The 23,496-nt window shown below is 46.3% G+C and overlaps 2 protein-coding genes across 2 annotated transcripts; both read left to right on the top strand.

Moving 5' to 3' along the window:
- The first annotated feature begins 7 nt into the window (after positions 1-7).
- Positions 8-8,608, top strand: LOC117642919. Its single transcript, XM_034381557.1, has 6 exons — positions 8-2,608; positions 4,456-4,539; positions 6,443-6,536; positions 7,271-7,336; positions 7,990-8,024; positions 8,567-8,608. The coding sequence occupies exons 1-6, from the start codon at positions 2,558-2,560 to the stop codon at positions 8,606-8,608; spliced, it is 372 nt and encodes a 123-aa protein (XP_034237448.1). The 5' UTR covers positions 8-2,557.
- On the top strand, positions 8,048-23,368 carry LOC117642635. The gene is made up of 14 exons (XM_034381020.1): positions 8,048-8,141; positions 8,838-8,925; positions 15,577-15,721; positions 16,088-16,208; positions 16,734-16,827; positions 17,022-17,128; positions 17,349-17,530; positions 18,319-18,419; positions 18,484-18,551; positions 19,119-19,265; positions 19,511-19,650; positions 20,382-20,497; positions 21,534-21,655; positions 22,557-23,368. Exons 3-14 carry the CDS (start codon positions 15,636-15,638, stop codon positions 22,737-22,739), a joined length of 1,467 nt encoding a protein of 488 aa, XP_034236911.1. The 5' UTR covers positions 8,048-8,141; positions 8,838-8,925; positions 15,577-15,635; the 3' UTR covers positions 22,740-23,368.
- Positions 23,369-23,496: the final 128 nt, after the last annotated feature.

The following is a 23,496-nucleotide window of genomic DNA, read 5'->3' as shown; positions in this document are numbered from 1 at the left end:
AAAAAATTATCCAGGATTTACCGTCATTTTTTCTCAGAGTGTTTGCAAGTACTTTCATAAGTCCGTACCCTTAACCTTTCGCGAACATTGTCTTAGGTTACGTTCCCGGGTGGAAGGATCTGCAGTTGAAGTGCAGTTTGAACTCAGTGGAAAAACTGCAGTATTGGAACAGTACTATGGATTCAAAAGTAACTGCAAAAGTATTAGAGTTGAGAACTCCAATTTATGTGCATTGGTCACAGACTTTAAACTAATAATAAATTGTTCTTCTGGTCTTCAGTCTTACTACAGAGCGCCTCTGCAGAAGGATTTCAGTTTTGACTTAGTTTAAATTATAGTCACTACAATAGACATGAAGTACAGCAGTAAGTGCAGTTAATGATTAGTTCTGAGACAGTTAGACTGCATGATAGTGTCAAGATTAGAGAGTGCAGAAGAATCTGAAGAAAAACTGCAGTTTTAACTGAGTTCCCCTGCTAATGCCCCCGGCACCAGGCCTTATTATGTGGTCACGTTGGGTGGATCACCTTCTCAGGCAGGCGGCGTAGACCAGTGGATAAGGCACTTGGTCCGCAACCAAAAGGTGCGAGGTTCGATTCCCCGCAGAAAAAAATGATTTCATCATCAGACAATAAGGAAGTTGACCATAGAAGATCGAAGGGGGCAGTAGAATCAGACAGAAGTAGGAAAGTTGAACGTTCAAATTCATTTTTAACACGTACTTTTAACACTACACTTTAACTTCATTCTTTCTTTAAGTGAATTCTGTAGGTGTAACTATGATTTATAAGTACATTCACTGCAGTATGAAATTCGTCTAAACTGTAGTCAAAACTGTAGTTGGGCGAAAAAACTGGTACTTTTTCTGCAGTTTTACTACGCTTTTTGTACAAAATTCTATACTCTTTTTGTAGAAAATTACGGTTACAGAATAGTTTAAACACAGAAAAATCTCGGCTTTTCTTCCACTTTTTTTATAATTTACAGTTACTTTGAACACTAAGTTAAGTTCATTAAAACGCAAGTGAAGAAGTGCTGTTCAGACTGCAGATCCTTCCACCCGGGTTATGAGAGCAGTGTTAGTTAAATGTTAAGTTAAGTTAAGGATCCCTGGAATATAGTCTGAAAAATTAAGAATGTACGGTTTGAATTCAAAACCATTGAACCCACACACTAGAAAAACCTTGCGAAGTATTATCCGGCATTGTATTGCAAACTCTCTTACAAACTCTTTTCTTTGCATTGCGAGGTATTACTTTGCAACTTGCAAAGAAAATGCTTTGCTACGTTTATGCAAACTTTTTTCTTCACAACTTACGAACTATTTTTTTTGCAATGCGAAGAAAATAGTTCGCAAGGGAGTTCGTAATACAGTGAGTGCAGTTCTGAAAGAGTCTACGTCTCATTGGCGATCCTTCACTCCAGCGTACAATTACGCTTCATGCTATTTATTCCCCCCAATGCATAATTTAGATGAGAGGAAAGGAGCGGAGGAGCTCTTGTATGCTACAAGAAGGGCGTAATTGTACGCCTTAGTTTTTCCTGTGCACAGTAAAAACTCTACAAAGAATCGCTTCGTGTTGCGAAGAAAATGAAGGAAAAAACCGCGACAAACGCGGCGATATGTTTGACTTTTGTTGTTTAGAAACGTGAAATTTGTTGCGTACCGACCCAAATGAGTATCTCCTCCACAACCGTGCAAGCGGAATGGCAATCGAACAAACCCACCCCTTTCCATAGTCACCCACACCCCCTCGAGGGAGTTGTTTCCAAACATGTTTTGGAACTGGCTGCAAACGATCCAGTGGCCTCTCCTGTACACACTGGAAAGTTTTTATTTCGATTTCGACCACCCGCGGCCAACCCCTCGGAGGATCTACCCCTTTTCGAATTTGTAGCGTTTCAGTCTCAAAGGGGTTGAATTTGGGCGTTGAAATTCATAGGTACTTGGAAACCCATTCTAATCAAAAAACCGAGTTCCGGGAAGTTTCATCCACCGTTGCAAGGGTGGCCACCCCCTTGCACCCCTGCTCACCCAGGAGGAGCCCGCTGCGGCAACGCCTGCGGCCCAGAGAACGACACGAAGGCGGTGATGCTTTGACAGCGCGGCTTGAGGCCTTGCGCCGATGGGGTAGGCAGCCTATCACACGGGCGGCACAGGTGTGCTAATGCATACTGGGGGCGTGCGAGCGCGCCAGGTCGGCGCTTTTCACCTGGGAGTCCAGAAGCACCGTGAAGATGACTCGTGCTTGCGTGCGCGACCGCGTGCCTTTTTGCGGTGCTGCAGTTTTAAAATGAAAAATAAAGTAGTTGAAGGCACTTACACCGCAAAAATGAAGGCATGATTTTATCAAAATATTACAATGACTAAATAATTTACCCCCATGAATCCTTGGAATCTCAAACCCTGTTTCATTCGCGGTTTCATTGCAAACATTTGACGTAAAAGTATTTAAAACTGAAGTCCTGGCTGTATAGAGGCTGTCCACTTGCTGCCGGGAAATGGAAATTTCATCGTTCACGCCTCTGCACAACGGTTGTCCCCTCTGGATCAATCATGCCGCAGCGGTCTATGTTGATGGATGGCCTTCGAGCTCGGCTGCGACCGGTAAGTGAGGAAGCATCGAGCGGACGAGGCCGAAGTGCCGTTGGAATGCACAGGACGTGCGAACCGGCCGCCGAAGCCGATCGTCTGATGCTTAAGGCAAGACTGTTCATTTGAACTTCAGGGATTATCTGCTAGAGCAAAATCAACTAAGACGGACCACTTCTTCCAGCGACCCTCTCCGATTTGCCTGATTTTTTGTAGGCTTAAGGCCAGGGACAGGTGAAAAAATGAAGAAGTTTGGTGAAATTGAATGAAATGAGTTCTGGGTGGAAAATGGTCCTTTGGACCTTCCTCTTTCAGGATCTGTCGGGACTTCGACTATCCGGGACCTGGAAGTGCTTAAAATACATCTTTTCGCACACTCCTGCATTTACGACACTTTAGTAAAATTGTCCGTTTTGCCATCAAGGGGGGAGGGGGGTTCTAGCGAAAATCTTGCCATTTTTAAAATGAACCCCACTGTCATAATTTGTTGGGAATATGAAATCATACTTCAAAGAGACTAAGATTTGATTTTTGAAGGCATATGCTAGGTCTTGAACCCAGTCGAATTGTCTTTTTTGGACTGTTTTGGCTTTATTTAGCCGTATCTTGAACAATCCTCTTGCGCATACTATTTTGACGTAAAAGGCTTATCTTCACATTTTGCACTTCTTCGATTCATTTTAAAAAGATTCCAGCATGCCTAGTTCAAAATTTCCATTATATTAGTAATCACATGCTTTTTTCATCTAAGAAGTCACTAAAACTTGTCTATTTTGTACATTGTTGATCAATTTAAGTGAAATGCATGCTTTAGAAGCTTGCCAATGATAATGTAATGGACATTTTCAGTTGTGCATGCTGGGATCTTTTAAAAATGAATCGAAGAAGTGAAAAATATCCAGGTCAACCTTTTACGACAAAATAGTATGCGCAAGGAGATTTTTTTGGCTGAAAATCCATTAAAATCTGTCACCAAACTTTAAACGCCCTTTTCTCCGAAGACATTTTTTTAACATTTGAATGGTCCTGTGCGCATACAGTTTGAAGTGTCGTCAATGATATTTTTTCCACTGACTCAGTAGGTTATTGCGAGGAAACGCAAGTGACAGTTTTTGTATATTCCACCCAGAAGTATGGTTTTGGATATCGGTTTTTACAAAAAAAGGGAAAATCTTTGGTTTTTGAAAAATGTCAAAATTGAAAAGTTGGTATTTTGCTATCAGTGCCGGAAACTAAAATCTGTCACTTGCGTTAGTTCTTTGGACTTAGACGAACAAAAAAATATGTCGGTCAGGTCAATAACCCAAAATGGGAAACGCACAGGAATTTTTTAACAAACACTTAAAAAATTATAAAAAAGCCTGTATCTCAGGAACCGCTTGATATTATGGGATGGGATTTTGGGTGAAATAGTTTATCATCAAGAGTAAGATTTTGACAGAAAATAAGAAGTTTTGGACCAGCAGTTTCTGAGATCATTTTTTCACCTGTCCCTGGCCTTAATAACTAACTAAAGGAGAGTCTAAAGCCTAGGTCCGGCAAAAATTTATTGCCCGAGATATGAGTCAATTCTGGAAGTACGACTGTATACAAGACGTCAGTAGTGTAGATGCCACCAGGAGGCTGATATACTACTGACGTCCCAGTTCGGCCTGCAAGTTCAGTCAATATCATCTCGTCGGGGACACCGAAGTCTATCCTTTGTGAAAACTTGAGTCAAGGTGAAAAGAAAAAAAAGAGGTTCTTTTCAAGCTAAACGCAAGGTTCACATATATCGATTTGAATGCGCAAACGTTTAATCCTTTGAACATTTACACTCTTTTTCCGAAGGGAATGACGATTTCTCTATTCTTTCGGCCCAGATACATTTCTTTTATGGAAGGTGCGAAAGGCAGCCCACAGCAGGGCTCCTTTGGTTGTTTGCAGTTCAAGGAACATGGTTCTTGGTGAGTGCGAGCTCTAGGGATTCATTCAAGCTGTGAATTCAAAAGATTTGAACGTGGCACTTTCGCTGTGATGCGTTAAATCACCGCACCACGAGCGCGTTTAAGGGGAGGTTCTGGTGAAAATCTTGCCATTTTTCAAATGGATCCCACAGTCATAATTTGTTCAGAATGTCAAATTTTTCATTGAGGAGGCTAAAATTTGACTTTTGAAGGCACATGCCAGGCTGTAAACCCAGTCGAAGAGTCTTTTTGAGCCTATTTTGGCTGTATCTTAAAAAATCTCCTTGCGCATACTATTTTGTCGTAAAAGGTTGACCTAGACATTTTTCACTTCTTCGACTCATTTTCAAAAGATTCCGGCATGCATAGCTCAAAACTTCCATTATATTATTAATTATTAGCTTTTTAAGCTGAAAAGTCCCTAAAATTTGTCTATTTTGTACATTTTTGATCAATTTTAGTGAAATGCTTGGTTAGAAAGGTTGCGAATAAAAATGCAATTGACATTTTGAGATGGGCATGCCGGCATTTTTAAAAAATGAATCGAAGAAGTGAAAAATGTCTAAGCCAACCTTTTACGACAAAATAGTATGCGCAAGAAGATTTTTAAAGTTATAGCCTGAATGGGAGAAAAAGGCTCTGCGACTGGATTCAGGGCATAGAATGTGCCTCCCCAATGAAAAATTTTAATAAATACTTGATAAGACACCAAATTTTTAACAAATTTTAACAGTGGGACCTATTTAGGAGAAAATAGCATTTTCACCAGAACCTCCCCTTAAGGGGGGACATCACTCCAAAAACAGTACTTTTGTAAAATCGTAATAAAAACCAAACGGAAAGAGAAAAATTGTTCATATTTTAACAGATAAAGTATAAAACAACACTAAGTCAATCCGCCAGGGCAGTATAGCGCTTTCGTTGAAAACGCATTTTTCAGTGTTAGGTTAGACCATTTCGCACGGTTGCAGCACTGGACGCCAAACGGTTTGACCTAGAACAACGTAATTTGGTGACAGCCTTCCTGAGATGTCTGGCTATGCTGGGTACCTCAATCACATTTAAAAAATCATTTAAAGTTGTATTTGTTTCATGCCAAAAAAAATTGTTCAATTTTTTTGGTCAAAATTGTTTAATTTTGAACGTTAAAAAAATAATAAAAATTGACCAATGCAAATTATTTTGCTACCCACCATAGTGGCATGTCGTAGGAGCTTCCATGCTAAATCTCCCCGCTGTAGCTAAAAAACTGGGCCCTAGAGGCCTGCAACCGTTTGCAATTTCATGTTCCGAGAAAAACGCGATCAAAGTTGGGGAACCTGGGCTTTTCCCCTAAGCATGTTTGCGGCCCACAACCTCCCAAAACTGCATTTTTTAAAATTTCAGAATGCGGTTTTCGCCATTCGACGCAGAAAAGAATGGTCTATAGTATAAACTAATAAAACAAAGTTGCGATTTTTTATCATTTTGGAGTGATGTCCCCCCTTAAAACCTAACGAAGTATTTTGAGCATTCTAAACAATTTTAGTTAGTAATACGCATAAATAGTTTGTAAATTACAAAGTGGGCGACGGAGGATTATTACAAGTTGTTTACAGAACTTTCCGTTGCTTTTTACCACAGTGTTGGAGCACTGAGAATGAAAAAGTAGTCTTTATCGATACACAATTTGGGGCGAGGTATGCTTTATCAGACGAATTTGGGCAAGGAAGGCTTCCTTATCCATTGGGCGAGGAAGGGTGTATCACCTACGTGTATGCCTATTATCACCCAAATTTGGGTGCGGAAATCTTCCTCACCCGAATCTGGGCGAGGAAACCTTCACCCAAAATTTTAGTCCTGTTCAAGACTTTTTTATTCTCAGTGAGCCTACTGGCCCCTTCCCAGCAATTTCATTTCGCAGGCAGGCGGTCGACTGGAAGCTCCAAGGCCCGACCTGTGCCCTGAGGAAGACTTCCTCTTCGACTTCACGTCGCTGTTCCTTCGGGGAAGATCGGGTAACATGCAGTACCTAAGCCATCCACAAACACTATCAAAAGTTGAAAATTGTTTGTTGCAGAGTACGATGAGTTTCCTGCACGATATAACGAACAGAGCCATCTCGATATGAGCAGTTGCCAAAATTAAGGATACCTACATGTAATTCGTATGTTACAGTAAATTCGGGGGCGGAACCATAATCAAAGCTGTACTTATTTCCTGGTAATACGAATCTTTTTGACGTTTCAAAATTGTCCAAGGAGCTCCTGTGCCGTGAATTGAACCGAGCGTTCTGTGGGCCCACGGTTTACGAAACAATAGACCATCGGCCCACACAGCAAGAACGCTCGGAGTACCAAAAATCATTTTGAAACTATGCTTCGACACACAATTTCCTGAAGCACTATATTCTGCGTTCTCTGTTTAAGCCGCGTTAAAGACATGTCGACGGCACACGGACAGGCGGGATAACAGCGCATGTTAGTTATACTTCCGTATTTCCGTAGCCGCAGATCGTTAACCGGCACAAGAAACCTTGTTCGCGTTCTTTCCATGCATTCTTGCTCTATCTGCTTCATCCAAAGGGGCAGCCACTTGCGAAATCCTAGCCGATATCGTGCATAATTTTGGCCCGAAATCTTGCCAAATCTCTTCCTTTCAAGAACCTTGTGTGCGGGAAAAATTAAGTGGTTGCCCTCTCGGCTCTTCCTGTCCGTCTGCTTTTACGACTCTGGAGAATTTTCTGGTGCAGATGCTGCCGATGCGCTGGTTGTGTCTTTGCCGCAACACCGAGGCTCCAATGTGACAGCTCTTGCAGGTGCGTACGGAGACTCAATATCGTTACGGTTGTACAGTCTTCATCGGCAAAGAGTCGACGGGTCGGGACCGGATTTCAACTCTTTGCGACACGAAAACCAAACAGCACATGGTGGTAGACAAAAGCTCCGGTAGTGCCGAGGGGTTACCCACTCCGGGAATCATGTGTACACTCAGTCCGGGAATCATTCCTAAATCTTTCAAAATTTGATGGAAAATCCTCATAGTTTCAATTTAAAGTCATGGTAACCATGTGATACACACAAAAACATTCAAATACAAAGAAAATTTTCGAAAGTTCTCTCTTTTTCTCAGAGATATGTTCTGGGAATCGCGGGAATCCGGAATCGTGTGTACACTAAAGCAACGAGTGGGTAACCCCTCGGGTAGTGCTCCGAGCTCGGGAGGGCCATAAAACTATTGTGGCTCGAGCTCACCCCCGCCGCGTAAGCGGGGACCGTCGCACGAAGTCGACTCTTTGCCGATGAAGACTTATCAAAGAGTGATCGTGCCCGATGAGACGGAATTTTCCTTGGTTGCAAGCTATTTTACTATGATCAGCATGATGGTTGGAGAGCGTTGAAAAAGTGTGCACAGGATTTCACTAGCTGTCGGCGTGTCTTTCCAATGATTCCTCTTCCTTTTCGGTCTCAGGGGACTCTTCTTGCCCCGCCGTGCTGCGCCGCCTCGCCAGCGAGCGTTTGCTGCTGCTGCTAGCTGGACCGGCTGGACCGCAGCGCACGCCGCGTCCCCGCGGGCTGCATCGGCCGGTCTCGGGCTGCTTGCTAATCGGCACCCTGGACGAGGTAGGACCGAGTAAGGTACACTGTAAATGTCTTACGGTGAAAGGGTGCACCAACAAATTTTTGGTGAAGATTTTCTCCATACTACAAACGAAATTCGTCAAAACAACTCTAAGGCAAGGGTCCGTAACGTAACAAAATATGATTTTAACATTTATTAGCATTTTCGAGCATATCTCGAAAACGGTGAGGGTGAAAATTTACGAAGGCCTTAATACGGGTTATATTTGTTATCCTATGACTGGAAGCGACTAGACGCCTCCTTCTGGCCGAAAGTAATTTAATGTCATACGTTATTTGTAACTTTAACTATTTTCTTCCCGAAGAAAGCGTCTAGTCGTTTCCAATCGTAGGATAAAAACAATTACCCTTGTTCATACCTTCGCGAAGAACCTATTCACATCATTTTTAGTTTCTCTGTTTTCAAGATAAACGAAAATGCTCGAAATCATGAAAATATCATTTGTTGAGTTACGGACCCCTCCCACAAGTTACAGTAAATTCTCAAAGGGGCGTTATTATAATCTTCACCATACGACTTTAAGAGTGTACAATGCATATCCATAGGAGACCGACTTAATTTCGTATCTCCACTTAACAGTGCTATATAGCTAACAGTGCTATAGCTAACAGTGCTATAGTCCTATAGGACTCCTCGACCAAAGCCAAATGCCAAAGTTTGTTTTCTTGGTTCTCTAGGTCGAACGCGCGGCCTCTTTTCTGAGGCACCGTGCGGAGTGGGCGCCTCATCTGCGCGTGCTGGTGCACGTTCGTGCCGACACAGGAGGTAGTACTAGTTGGTGCCACGTTTCGCGTTTATGTTCATTGCAGCTCAAGAAGCTTTCAATTTTACTAACTGCATCGCAACTTACGTTGCGCTGTTGATATTTAATGACCCGTGACCCGTCTTCCTCCTGACAGATCTTGGTAAGACTTAATGAAACTCTGACTGCTTTCATGTTAAGTCAATTTCGCTTCCGTCAAATATAAGGCTCCCGTCCTGAACATCCAGAACAACGGATCTAGGACAACTCGTCCCCGCTATCTCGTCCCCGGCCCAAGTCGTCCCACGCTCATCTCGACCCCACCCAGTTGGTCCCCGGGTTAACTCGCCCCCAATTAAATCTTTTTTATTTATTTTTTAAAATTTATTTGAAGGGTGGACTCGTGGACACTACTCAAATCTGGCCTGCCAGGTTGTGGCCGATGGCTCGCAGGTAGGAGACGACGTCTTCGCCGTCCTTGTAGATTTGGTACCGCTCAACGATGCGGTTGATGCGGGCCTCGGCAGCCTCCAGAGCGCTGCGCCGCTTGGTTGGTGAGAAGCCGCCTTCGGCCCGGGTTATCTGCAGGTCTACCTCGCCGATTTCTTCCTGCAGCTGAGCTAGGAAGACGAAGAGCGAGGGGTGGTGCTTACCCACCAGGGTGCCCAGGCGGCGGTGCCAGGCCTCACAAGTGTTTGTTGTCCGCGGTAGGCCCTCTACGGTCCTGTCGTAACAGTTCCACAGAGCGGGCGGGAACATGGGTGCACCACGCTCGCGAACTCGACCCCCTCGACGGCGTGCTCGCAGACGACCCCGCAGATAATTATCCTCTACGTGCTTGAAGACCGGATCCAGGGACACCACGGCGACGTCCGCCAACTCGTCGAAGACGTCCTCGACGTCGTTGACGGGGACGAATGCGATGGCGATGAGCGCATGGAAGTCACTGCGCATCTGGTGGTTCTCCTCGAGGCGGTACCTCACGGCCAGGCCCACGGCCTGGAGCTCCCTCCATAGGACTTGGCCGAAGTGGAACAAGCATCCAGCAGGCCTGCTGCCTGCAGCAAGTGGGTGACTCGCCATCAAATCATCGCCCATTGTTTACTTTCAAATATGTATAACTTTTTTAATACCTGGAAATACTGTTCGTACGGCCTGTATGGAGGCCTGCTCGTAGTCGGTCGACACTACACTCTAAATGTAGGGTGCCCAGTAACTGGGCGCCTTTGTCGCCCGCCCCACTTTTTAGGGTGCCAAATGTCGCCCAGTTTCTGGGCACCTTTGTCGCCCAGTCTCGGGGTGGACAAATCATACAGTAACCGGCCCTCTCCCAGGGTAGAACATGTTCAGGTGTCTAGTTCCTGGGCGACTGAGGTGCCTAGATTCTGGGCACCTTTGGCACCTCAGTCGCTGCTGGTCCATGGGTGGAGGCAGGTTCCTTAATGGTTTGTCCACCTCGAGACTGGGTGACAAAGGTGCCCAGAAACTGGGCGACATTTGGCACCCTAAAAAGTGGGGCGGGCGACAAAGGCGCCCAGTTACTGGGCACCCTACATTTAGAGTGTATGGCTGGGGCCAGGGTCTTCCGCAGACGCCTCCTCACCTCCTCCTTCAGGATCTCCAACAGGTGCTCGTACGTGGCGCGTGATTTGCGCTCGAGGAGCGCAATCACGAGTGGCACCCATTTGACTCCGTTGACTTGGCCATGAATGGCGTATATTTGGCAAAAGATGTTGGGCGCCGACTTAAGAGGATGCTTTACCCGCGGCCGGGAGTGGGGATTCGGGCCCCCGGCGGGCGGCAAGGCGCGCGTTGCACCGATGCAAATGTAACGTCGCCGTGGCTTCACTTTTGATCCGATTGTCACGAAACTTGGCAGACGCGTTCGTGATGCCCTGAGGCAGGCCTCGCTCGTTTTTGCCGCGTTCCAAACCGTTCATTTGAACATTTTTTGAACATTTCCGTTCAACAGGTTTCGGCCACAGCAGCTCAGTTTGCGGGACAGTATCCCAAAATCGGAGATCAAGGTGAGATGCGCGCTGAAGTTTTAAGTGGCTTCCCGCAAACGGATCGGCAAAATGTTGAACGACCTCGCTTGAATCTTTAAAATACAAACGCCCTGCAGCGGCGTGGACGGCGTGGATCAGCCCGGCCCGGCTGGAGCGGCTCGCCACGGCCTGGTGGGGAGCCCCCTTGCACCCGAACCCCGCAGCGCAAGCCCGCCCCCACTCCTCCGCCGCCTAGGCCAGCCGGGGAAGCGGGGGCAGGGGGAGGTGACAATAGGTGCATCCGCACGTACAGTTTTGTTTCACTCGCACCCGCAGGAGAATAGACAGAGACGTGAGCGACAAGAACGCGACCCTCCGAGCCGGGCGAGGAGGCCCCGAAACCGTCCGCCGGATCGCCGGCCGCCGGACCGCAGAGATTTCAAGAAATTATGAGAACAGGGCCAAAATCAACCTTTTCACGAAAAATCGTAGTTGCGCGTTTCGAGTCTCGCTGATTATTTCTATACCTATTTCTAAAAACCCAGTTCGGGACCTAATCGCCGCTTCCTTCTTTCACTAGAGTCACTAGAGGGCACTAGAGGCTAAATTAGAATGGTCCAGAACTTACGAAATCAAGTATTCTTTTATTTTCTGCCCTGCCGACCACTATTTGAACAATGGTTGCTCAAAGTTGAAATCACTGCTCCTAATACCACTAGAATGCTTTATCTATTTGACCTAGAGGCAAGCAAGTATCACGAGACGATGCAGAAAACTATGTTTAACAACTTTTATTTAGCATCCAATTCGATAAACCGCCTGTCAGATTGGTCAAACGGTAAAATATGTATGTATGAAAATCACGATTTGGGCTGACTTTGGGCGGCCACTGCCTCAAATCTAGGCCCTCTAGTCACACTCTCTCTACAGGGCAGTGGTCTTTAGAGGCCTTGTTTGTAAATCCTAGCTCAGGAGAGCGATTTTCTTGCGTAGTTTGGACGCTGTGTTGTCGCGAAGTTGGGCGAAACGGCGACAAATGAATAGAAATTGCGATGTGGGGTGACTTTAAGCAGCCACTGCGTCTGATCCGAGGCGGTATTTCGTACCCCCTCAGTGGGCAATCGATCTTTGGACCTTCCTTTAGCACGCCTTTGTTACGGAGTGCGATTATCCGGCTTAGTTTGGAAGAAGTATTGTCTCAAAGTTGATCAAAACGGTCACAAATACCTTTGAAAAATCGTGTTTTGGGCCGACTTTAACCCTGTAACGGCCAATGTGACCATATGGTTACAACCCGTGTTTTCGTCGTCAATGGTGTCAGGGTGGGCTGATATGTGAAAAAACACGTACTTGTATTTTTACAAAAATGGCCGGTCCCGGGACGGCCAAGGTGACCATATGGTCACAGTCGATTAAAACTGCTATTGCGGGCAATGCAATTCAAGTTTTGACTTCCAAAGTGTTCCTACGGCTTCTTCTTGTTCTGTTCTATCATTCTCCCAACAAATTTTTTTTCCGACACCAGAGGTATCCCCTACAAAGCAATGCAAAGTTTTTATGGACCGCACCGGGGACTACCAACGTAACCATATGGTTACAATTCTAACTTCGTTGTTTGTTATCCGATTCTTGTATGGACGGGCATTTTGCTTTCTCAAGGACCTCAATAAGAAGAAAAACACCCTAAACAGTAGTTTTAGTCGGTGGGGAGTAGTCTGGCCGTTACAGGGTTAAGCAGCCACTGCGTTTGATCCGAGGCGGTATTTCGTACTCCCTCAACGGGCATTTGGTCTTTGGACCTTCCTTTGGCATGCCTTTGTTACGGAATGCGATTATGTGCCTTAGTTTGGGAGCAGTGTTGGATCAAAATGAGTCAAAACAGTCAAAAATGCCTTTAAAGTCGGTTTTGATCAACTTTGAGACAATACTGCTCCCAAACTAAGGCACACAATCGCATTCCGTAACAAAGGCATGCCAAAGGAAGGTCCAAAGACCAAATGCCCGTTGAGGGAGTACGAAATACCGCCTCGGATCAAACGCAGTGGCTGCTTAAAGTCGGCCCAAAACACGATTTTTCAAAGGTATTTGTGACCGTTTTGATCAACTTTGAGACAATACTTCTTCCAAACTAAGCCGGATAATCGCACTCCGTAACAAAGGCGTGCTAAAGGAAGGTCCAAAGATCGATTGCCCACTGAGGGGGTACGAAATACCGCCTCGGATCAGACGCAGTGGCTGCTTAAAGTCACCCCACATCGCAATTTCTATTCATTTGTCGCCGTTTCGCCCAACTTCGCGACAACACAGCGTCCAAACTACGCAAGAAAATCGCTCTCCTGAGCTAGGATTTACAAACAAGGCCTCTAAAGACCACTGCCCTGTAGAGAGAGTGTGACTAGAGGGCCTAGATTTGAGGCAGTGGCCGCCCAAAGTCAGCCCAAATCGTGATTTTCATACATACATATTTTACCGTTTGACCAATCTGACAGGCGGTTTATCGAATTGGATGCTAAATAAAAGTTGTTAAACATAGTTTTCTGCATCGTCTCGTGATACTTGCTTGCCTCTAGGTCAAATAGATAAAGCATTCTAGTGGTATTAGGAGCAGTGATTTCAACTTTGAGCAACCATTGTTCAAATAGTGGTCGGCAGGGCAGAAAATAAAAGAATACTTGATTTCGTAAGTTCTGGACCATTCTAATTTAGCCTCTAGTGCCCTCTAGTGACTCTAGTGAAAGAAGGAAGCGGCGATTAGGTCCCGAACTGGGTTTTTAGAAATAGGTATAGAAATAATCAGCGAGACTCGAAACGCGCAACTACGATTTTTCGTGAAAAGGTTGATTTTGGCCCTGTTCTCATAATTTCTTGAAATCTCTGCGGTCCGGCGGCCGGCGATCCGGCGGACGGTTTCGGGGCCTCCTCGCCCGGCTCGGAGGGTCGCGTTCTTGTCGCTCACGTCTCTGTCTATTCTCCTGCGGGTGCGAGTGAAACAAAACTGCACGTGCGGATGCACCTATTGTCACCTCCCCCTGCCCCCGCTTCCCCGGCTGGCCTAGGCGGCGGAGGAGTGGGGGCGGGCTTGCGCTGCGGGGTTCGGGTGCAAGGGGGCTCCCCACCAGGCCGTGGCGAGCCGCTCCAGCCGGGCCGGGCTGATCCACGCCGTCCACGCCGCTGCAGGGCGTTTGTATTTTAAAGATTCAAGCGAGGTCGTTCAACATTTTGCCGATCCGTTTGCGGGAAGCCACTTAAAACTTCAGCGCGCATCTCACCTTGATCTCCGATTTTGGGATACTGTCCCGCAAACTGAGCTGCTGTGGCCGAAACCTGTTGAACGGAAATGTTCAAAAAATGTTCAAATGAACGGTTTGGAACGCGGCAAAAACGAGCGAGGCCTGCCTCAGGGCATCACGAACGCGTCTGCCAAGTTTCGTGACAATCGGATCAAAAGTGAAGCCACGGCGACGTTACATTTGCATCGGTGCAACGCGCGCCTTGCCGCCCGCCGGGGGCCCGAATCCCCACTCCCGGCCGCGGGTAAAGCATCCTCTTAAAGGTGCCATCCATGACCCAGAACTGGGCCCGCTGCAGCATTTTCAGGTGCAAGCTGCTGCTGAACACTACCATTCTCTCCCTATCCTCGTGGTCGTAGTACAACAGCCACCTGTCACCTAACAAAGTCCCCAGTGAAAACGTCGTGTGATTTTATATCGAATCGATTGTGGTTGACGACATTAAAAATGTACCTTTCAGGGTCGATGTAAAGCGGCGAGGCACTACTTCAAGGCCCTCTAGGTCTTTGGGCTCTGCGGGCAAGTCCTTCCTCTTAACTCGTCTGACCATTTTTTTTCAAGTTGGTGAATTTCGGAAGTTTCATGGCAGTTTCATCAGAGAGCTTTTTAACTTTGGACTGGATCACGGCAGCTGTTGATGCCCGTGATGTGCCTGCAGCGGCCTTGATGCCCTGTACCGTCTCCTCGGCTTTACATTTCCCCCAGTCAGGGGCGTGCGAGTGGGCCTGCTCGTCCACTACCTTGTCACTGTCGTCCACAACCATGCGGCCCAGGCACCTGCCCCGCTGCTCGCACCGCCAGCTGTTGCCCAGTCTCACTTTTCTGGCAAAAGTGTACACTGTAAATGTCTTACGGTGAAGGGCTGCACCAACATAATATGGTGGAGATTTTCTCCATAATACCAACGAAATTCGTCAAAATCTCTATAAGGTATAGTGAATTCTCAATGGTATGTTACGAAGTCAGCTGCACCACCATAATATGGAACATTTTCACCATAATATGGAGAATCTTCACTGTAGAACATTTAGAGTGTAGAGGTAGCCCCGCAGATGGCTTTGCGGGCCCCACGCTGGGTGACGGTGTAGCGCACGCGGGTCATGGCTAGCGCGGCAGCGCGGGGCAGTGCAGCAGTCCCTCCGAGTCTCCGAGTCCACGTGTCCACCAGTCAAACAAAGTGCGGGACAACAATGCGCAAGTCGGGGCCCGCGCGGAAATTTAAAAAAAAAAAAATATCTGGGGGCGAGTTGGCACAACAGTGGGGGCGAGTCGAGTGTACGGACCGGGGCGAGTTAGACTGGGGTCGAGATATGCCTGGGACAAGTTAGCGGGGACGAGTGTTGTCCGTCACCCAGAACAACGGAACTGTTGAACACTTCTCTCACTTCGTTTTCAGAGCCGATTCATTGGAGAGACTTTTCCGTGCGTGCCTTGCTTCGCCTCTTCTGGACCAAAATGTCAGCCTTCAATGTTGCGATCTCCATAATGGATCCTGGGGAAAGTCGCGTTTCGATCTACACCATGTTCCCCTACAAGGAGAGGTGAGGAGGTTTGTCGCCAATCGGTTTGTTTCGCGCCTTTACTACACTGCAAGAAAACGTATGAAAAGTACAACAAAAGTACAAGGAAAATGTTTGGAAAAAGTACAACGAGGATTTTGGAAAGTACAACGAGGTCTGGGCTGGACTGCACTCATCATTCCGGTTCTATTGTGGTTTGTGAATCAGTTGTTGTACTTAGAAAGTACGAAAACAACCCATCCCTGGAAAATATAATTGCGAGGAATTGTTGAAGTTTTGCTGCAGTTTTGGCAGAGCGTTTTGTCTCGCTGTTTGAAGCAGAGAAGTAGTCTTGTGACAATTTTTCTTTCGATTCTCTTCTGAGAATGTTTTGCACTTTGCCTGCAGTGGAGAGCAGAAAGTGCGCTGTGGCCAGGGTTCTGGCCAGATAGTCTTAGTGGGCCAGGTGTCTGCATGGCCTTCCGTGGACCCGAAAATGGTGGCTGCTTTGGATCCGTTCCCCGACAAGGTGGGCACACTCGAATTCCTCCACGTAACAGCAAGGCTTCCTTCTGTCACTTCTCGGCGGAAAGCTCGGGAAAGCTGCATTCCATTCAGTGCTGAAGTTTTACACGAAACTGCAGAATTAAAGAAAAACAGGGAAGGTATGAGGGTGATGCTGCTCCAGGCCTAATCCTCGCTTGGCGTTAACATCTCAGAAATTACACCTTTGGCAGGTTTCTTTTACTGTAACTTTTGTCTTGAAACTGAAGCAGGCGTTGAAGGGCGTCGAATTCTGGATCCAGAATGCGGGTTCATTTGACGTGGAATTTACTACAAAATCCACCGACGGAGTGTGCTAACAAGTACACATCTGTTGGAGAGTCCTTGCTAAGCGAGAAGCTATAGAAGCGTGACGGACAAATAGGAACCAGTCGATGAGATGAGAGTATGCATTCTTATTAAGTGCACTCCAATAGAGGTGTATTTAGTACACATTAGATCGTGTAGCCTTGTGTGATCCAGGATCGCTTGTCTCTGATTTTACCTCCAGGTTCCACGGAATCTGCTTGGCTGTACAATAAGAGCAAGCTTGTCTTTAGGCTTGTCGGTGTCCTGCACTCGACGCTCATTCTCAATTGAAAATGGTATGAACACTTTCTCTTAATGTTGCAACCTTACGTGTCGCAAGAGCCTTAGGTCCGTCCAAGGCGGGGGGAGGAGCAACCCCACGCTTGCCCATTGAATTTTTAATGATATTCTAACATGTTTGAAGTGACAGATCGAAAATTTCACTTGTAACCGATACCCACCCACTATGGTGGGATGGTTGTACTTCCAGTGCATAACTGGACGCTGGAGACCTACATCATGAAGAGCGTGTTTGAGGCGGCAGCTTTACACTGGAATTTTACACCAGACATCTCAATGACTCCAGACATACCCACGGTTCGTCCAAAGTCACCTACAAATTTGAATGAAAAGACTATGCTTGTGGAGACTTTCGGCCCGAATGAATTTGCTCCCGAGCAGAGGAGATCGTAGGAAGCTTTACTCACAAACAGCTTCTTAGAGTGCTCCTTGTCAGCGAACTCTGCTCGATTGAGCACCAGAAACTTAAATTTGTAGCTGAAGCAAAACTTGCGTTGACTTGGCGCTTTGCGTGCAGGTTCCTCTGGACAACGGCTCCTACACCGGCAGGCTGGGCATGCTGGAGCGAGGTGACTGCGACGTGGCGCTGGCCCCGTACGACTTGTCGCCGAGAGGCGCCTCCTTGCTGCAGCCCAGCTACGTGGTCAACCAGGACTCGTTCAAAGTGCACGTGCGGTGCGGCGTCACCAGGGCGGGCAGGTGTGTGAGTTTTCGCGGCAGGGTGACACTCTTCACCTAGGCCCATCACGCTCTATTACGCCTCCATATGATGGGGATTTGACCGAAAGCAGCCCCAAAGAACCCCACAACACAGGTCAAATCTGTCAGCTATTATTTCACTGTAACGCAGACTTTTACGCTCTATCCGCGTGCTATTGCGGACAACGTGATCCAGACGTGGCCCGACTATACCGCGAGTGCACCCCTGACCTCTACTTTTGGGTTTTGGTCGGGCTGGCCAAGGGTTTTACTGCACGAGAACTTTGCGGCGTATACGTTTACACTCAACAACGGACTGACAATTTCACGGACGCATATTCCTCAGGAAGGGAAGCAGAAGAACGGGAAAATATCAGAACCAACTTCATAAGGCTAAAAGCTGAACAGTAACACGCCAACTCAGAACAACAATAAACCTCCCTGCCACTTATACAGAAGTACTCATCTTATAAAATTCAATGACACTCTGAAAAGCTTGCAAAGAAAAGGACTTTGCAATACAAAGTATTCTCCGGCATTGTATTACAAACTCCCTTGCTAACTATTTTCTTCGCATTGCAAAGAAATAGTTGCGAGCGAGGGGAGGCATTGGTTTGTAACGTTGCAAAGCATTCTCTTTGCTAGTTGCAAAGTATTACTTCGCAATGCAATAGTTTGTAAGAGAGTTTGCAATGCAATGCCGGAGAATACTTTCGCAAGGTTTTTTGAGTGGAGCACCTAAATTGTGAGAGTTGTCGAGAACATGCGTTGCGAATCGCCGTTGACAGTGACGCTGCCGTTTCGTTTCTGCTGCCTGGCTCCGTTGTTGCGATGCTGTTCGGCGGCCTGCTGCTCGTTCTCGCTGTGCAGTTTTGGATCATTCGAGCAGGTAACCGCGATCATGTCTCGCCGCCATGGGAGGGCAAAATACAAACCATATTGTCCATTTTCAGGGCAAGGCGACGATCGTCGTTCCGAATTTAGCAAGCTCCTCCTCGACAATCTATCAACCCTGACTGAGGTGAGACCGTAGGAGCTCAGGTCTGAAAGTGCAGTCAGCACTCTGAAAACCTTGCAATCTATTTTAGGCCTTACAAAGAAAAGCAGTTTGATATAAGAAAGTATTTTGAGCATACATAAGCTTACAAAGAAAATACTTCGTAATTTACGAACTGTTTCCACCTACACCAAAGTAAATTAGTTTATACTATGCGTGCTAAAAATACTTTGCAAGGTCTAAAACGTGAGATCGAACCTCCTTCTTGATGGAACGGAAGTCCTCCTCTGTTTCATAGTGAGCCAGAACACCCTATTATTGTTGAAACTGTCGAATCTATAGAATGCCACCATAGGAAATTCTCCTTAGATTTCAAATCTGGCCTCGTGTTAATGCCAGCCAAAGGTCCTGTTCAAAACATCTATCGCTTTTGATCGCAAAAGAAAGGGTTGGTCTAGCACAATTTGTGTGTTTGGTTTCGAAGTTTCCTTTGACGTGCGTTTAACTGAACTCTCAATCCACTCCTTTCTACGAATGGAACGCTAGCTGCAATCGCCGATTGGTTTTCAGAAAAGCACATGTGACTGACAGGTGCCGCTTCCCAAAGGACCGTCGCGGGCCGCGCTGCGCGCCTTGCTCGGCTCCTGGCTTCTCTTTGTCTTGAACTTCAACGTGGTCCTCAAGTCCCTGCTAACGGCAGACACCACCACGGTCACTACTGCATCTCGCATCACTTCGGTGAGAAAGAAAACATACCAGTCATTTCACGAAAATACGTCCTGCAGGTGCTGGTGCTTCGAGAGAGAAACTCACCAAGTTCTCGTTAATAATATCACTTCTCTCTTTCTATATCTTTCCCCGGTCTCTCTCTCTAACCCTCTCTCTCCCTCTCCCTCCCTCCCTCTCTCTCTCTCTCTCTCTCTCTCTCTCTCTCTCTCTCTCTCTCTCTCTCTCTCTCTCTCTCTCTCCCTCCCTCCCTCCAGGTAGCGGAACTGCAACACACAAAAGTCACGGCGGTCGGCTACAACAGCCGCCTACTTGTGGAGAGTGTCGCGACGATGGGCTTCGGAGGAGACAAGTCGATGTTCTGCGAGGATGACACTGTTGCATTGTGTTTGGACAGGTTACTAAAATGCTTTAGTTGTACACTACAAACCTATTAAGTACACACTTAAAAATGCATGCTTGCAAGTACACTTACAAATGAATGCTTTGGCCAAGTACACACAAATGCATGCTTACCAAGTACACACTTACAAACACCTATGCTTAGCACGGAGTTATACGGCGCCAAGCATGCGTTTGTTAGTGTGTACTTGCAAGCATGCATTTTTAAGTGTGTATTTGGCCAAGCATGCGTTTGTAAGTGTGTCCTTGCAAGCATGCATTTGCAAGTGTGTAATTAGTAGACAGGTAGGTTTGAAGTGTAGCGAAGGTTTTGATGTAGCAAGATTGAATAAACATTGCCAACATCTATTTCGAGGGGTCCTATTCAAAAGATCTTATCTGCGCGTTCCCCCCAAGACAATCTTATCTTAAACGCAGGCAAATTTCACTCAGTTTGATCATTTGATACAGCTACAAATCAATATAAATTTGTGATTATATTCACTGAAATGTAAAGATGAAAGATCAAAGAAACCAATAGTGCATGCAGAAATATATCCCGCTTACTGTCGTACCCATCCCAAATGGTCAAACTGAGTGAAATTCGCCTGCGTTTAAGATAAGATTGTCTTCGGGGGAACGCGCAGATAAGATCTTTTGAATATAGGACCCCTCGATTTGGCGGAAACTTCATTTCCTGCTCCTGCTAGCGTCCTCAAACACGTCATGCTTTCCCGTATATTGCAGATTCGAGTCGGACGAGAGCTTCGCAGTCATACGGTCAGTGATCATGCCTGCCTCAATGAAATGTTTGGGCGGCTGCCACTACGTCGTGGACGAGAGCGTGGCCATTTCGAGTACAGGTTGTATCAAGTTACGGAAATAAACGTATCAACATGAATAAATGTACAAGTGGGGCCAGGGCACAGCGGGCTCTGGCCCGAGTCTGCTCGAGACGCTCTTCGACGCGTCCTAATAGAATAATCCTACCAGGGTGGATCCAAGACAATCCTAACTGTCAGAGCAGATCCAAGACAATCCTAACTTTTCGTGTCAATTCAGTACTATCCTAACTGCATATAACTTGAAAAGTGGTGTTTTCTCTAAGTCCGTGACACAAACATATTTCATAAAATGACTCGCCGAAGGGCCTCTTACAAAGTTTCATCCTTACATAAGTACGTGGACATGGTATTAAGATACATCGAGATTCTCTGATTTGCAGTGAAGATACTTTATGAACACTAGTGTTAGCTTTTAGGTACCTCTGCAGTTAGGATAGTTCTAAATCTGCACTGACAGTAGGATTGTCTTGGATCAGCTCTGGCAGTTAGGATTGTCTTGGATCTGCTCTGACAGTTAGGGTTATTCTATTAGGACGCGTCGATTTGAGCTCCGAGTCACTTAACAAAGACTAGAATCAAACGTGTGACCCTAGGATTTATCGTTCGGAGAGCAATCCATTGGTGGGGTCATACGTTTTGGAGTCCCATTTAGCGACCCAAAACCCGTCCGGGATTTTGACCGTCTCCACCGGTCTTCTCACAGTAAAATCTCTACAAAGAATCGCTTTGTAATACGAAGAAAATGAAAGCATTGTAAAATCTACGATGAAATGCTTCGCATTATGAAGCAAAATCCTTCGTAATACGCCCCGCCCTTCGTAATACGAAGCATTTCTTCATAATACGTAGTAATTTTACAATGCCTTTATTTTCATTGAAGTTATGAAGCAAATGCTTGGTATGCTTTTAAGAGTGCTGGCCCACCGCAAGGGAGGTGGGGATCGGAGAAAGTGATGCGGACTACTTGCCTCACCAACTCCCCCTCCATCTCTGTATGAGTTGATGTGGAAATGCTGTTAATGCGAATGTGTTTAATTCCTTCCTTCACAACCAGTGTTCTACATGCGTCGCCACGACCCGCTGGGCCGCCGACTCAGCGACACTGTGCTGGCCTTGCACGCCTCGGGCATCATGAACTACTGGCACCGCCTGCACCGGCTCAGCCGCGTGCGAGCGGTGAGTGCCACAGTGGTGTGGTTAAGCTTGCTTTGGAATCCACTCGTCTTCGTACGCGTATGTCAACTAGCCACAGACTTCTTTTGATGACGGCTCCATGTTTTAAGACTGCCACTACACTGATACCGAGCGTGGAGAACTCCACACTTGAATCGGAGGTGTGGAATTTTCAGTGTAGTCTCCGCGCTTTGAAGTGCAGAGGTCGTAACTCCACACACTAAATGTTTATGCAGAATTTTGTACGTGCCACTTGCACGATTTTTTGCATGCGGGGAATTTGCATAATATTATGCGTGAAAATGCATAAATTTATGCCAATTCACGCGCAATTTTATGTACGACGGCACACAAGTTTAAAATGATGCATCACCACGTACAAAATTGTACATAAACATTTAGTGTGCACCTGCGGAGTTCTCCACGTTTGCGCGGGAATAGGGGATATCCTTGAGGTTTGCAGTCTGGGTCCTTCGCTTGCAGTAGCTGCTTACTCGAACGCTAGAGGTCTGCTGAGGCCTAACAGCGCTGATGATGATGAAGGGATAGGGACTCTGTGAGCCTCTCTCCGCAATTTTAGAGACTCTGAGGTCTCCACTTCAAAGTGTGGTGAACTCTGCATCAGGAGGTGTAGAGTTTTCCACCCATGGTTTGACATGCAGTGCCCCCACACTGAATTATTACTATGTGGTTTTTTTGTGCGCCAATGCACGAAATTAAACATGCACTTCGGAACGCACGAATTTGTGCGCGATAATGCACGATTTTGTGCGCAAGTATGCAGAAAATCGTGCATTTTCGCGCACAAATTCGTGCGTTGCGAAGTGCATGCTCAATTTCGTGCATTGGCGCGCCGAAAAACCCACATAGTAATTTAGTGTGATCCCCTGTCCGCTTGTTCCAGCCCAGCGACCCCGCAGCCCAACCGGACGGGGCAGCTCCATTGAGGCTGGCGGCCGCCGCCTGGTCGGCAGGCATCGCAGTGGCCACGGTGGCGGCGGTCTGTGAGGTAGCCTGGCGGAGGCTGCAGCAGCGACGAGGGGAGCGAGGGCGTTCCACTATCGTGGTTCTTTCCGGATCCAACTGACGGAGGACTGTCACTGTTAGTGCAGGTGGACCTCGTGGTCAGACTATGTGATGCAAAATGAAGCGCAAGATGGGGATCATTGCTCAATTTCAATTATTTTTCAGTAGACACAAAAAACTGTTTGCAGCATGAACTAAATCTTAAAAAATAATTGATGCGTGAATATTGGTCTAAAAAAGCATGAGTGAGAACTTTCAAAAATTTCAAGATGAATGTAAATGTAAAGTGGTTTAATTCTTTAGGTTAAAATGGACCACGGCAGCATTCTCCCTACTCAGGTCTCCCTAATAAGGTGGAATTTGGAGACAGTTCAAGTGGAGTATGCGTAGTCTAATATTGCTCTCGTACATGTTTGGAGTTCTCTTTACTCCAACTTGTGTTCTGATAAAAGGAGGACTTCAGCTGCGATGACTCTTTTTAACATTGGATTCATAAAAATACAAGTTGAGCTCTTCTCTGTTCTGTTGCATATTCTTTTACTTTGTTTATCTCCATTTGTCGATGAAATTTTGACCGTAACTGGAGTTAGTTGAGTATACCGTTTTTCCATGTGGAATTTTTTCCTTAACACTGGCAATTGAGTCAAATAATTCTTTTGTGATGAGGCACAAATAAATACTTACATTAGAGATAGGTCAAGTCACGTTATTCCCTTCTCCCACTTTCAGAATCATAACTACTTACTGGCCTAAACGTAATTGTGTTTTTAATTTATTTTTGTCTGTTGCGTCTTAGGAAATTAAATTTAAGTTGGTGA

The sequence above is a fragment of the Thrips palmi genome, unplaced genomic scaffold (assembly GCF_012932325.1).
Source record: "Thrips palmi isolate BJ-2018 unplaced genomic scaffold, TpBJ-2018v1 HiC_scaffold_16, whole genome shotgun sequence".
Taxonomy (NCBI): Eukaryota; Metazoa; Arthropoda; class Insecta; order Thysanoptera; family Thripidae; genus Thrips; species Thrips palmi.
Note: the sequence above shows the minus strand (reverse complement) of the source record. Positions and strands in the feature narration are given on the sequence as shown.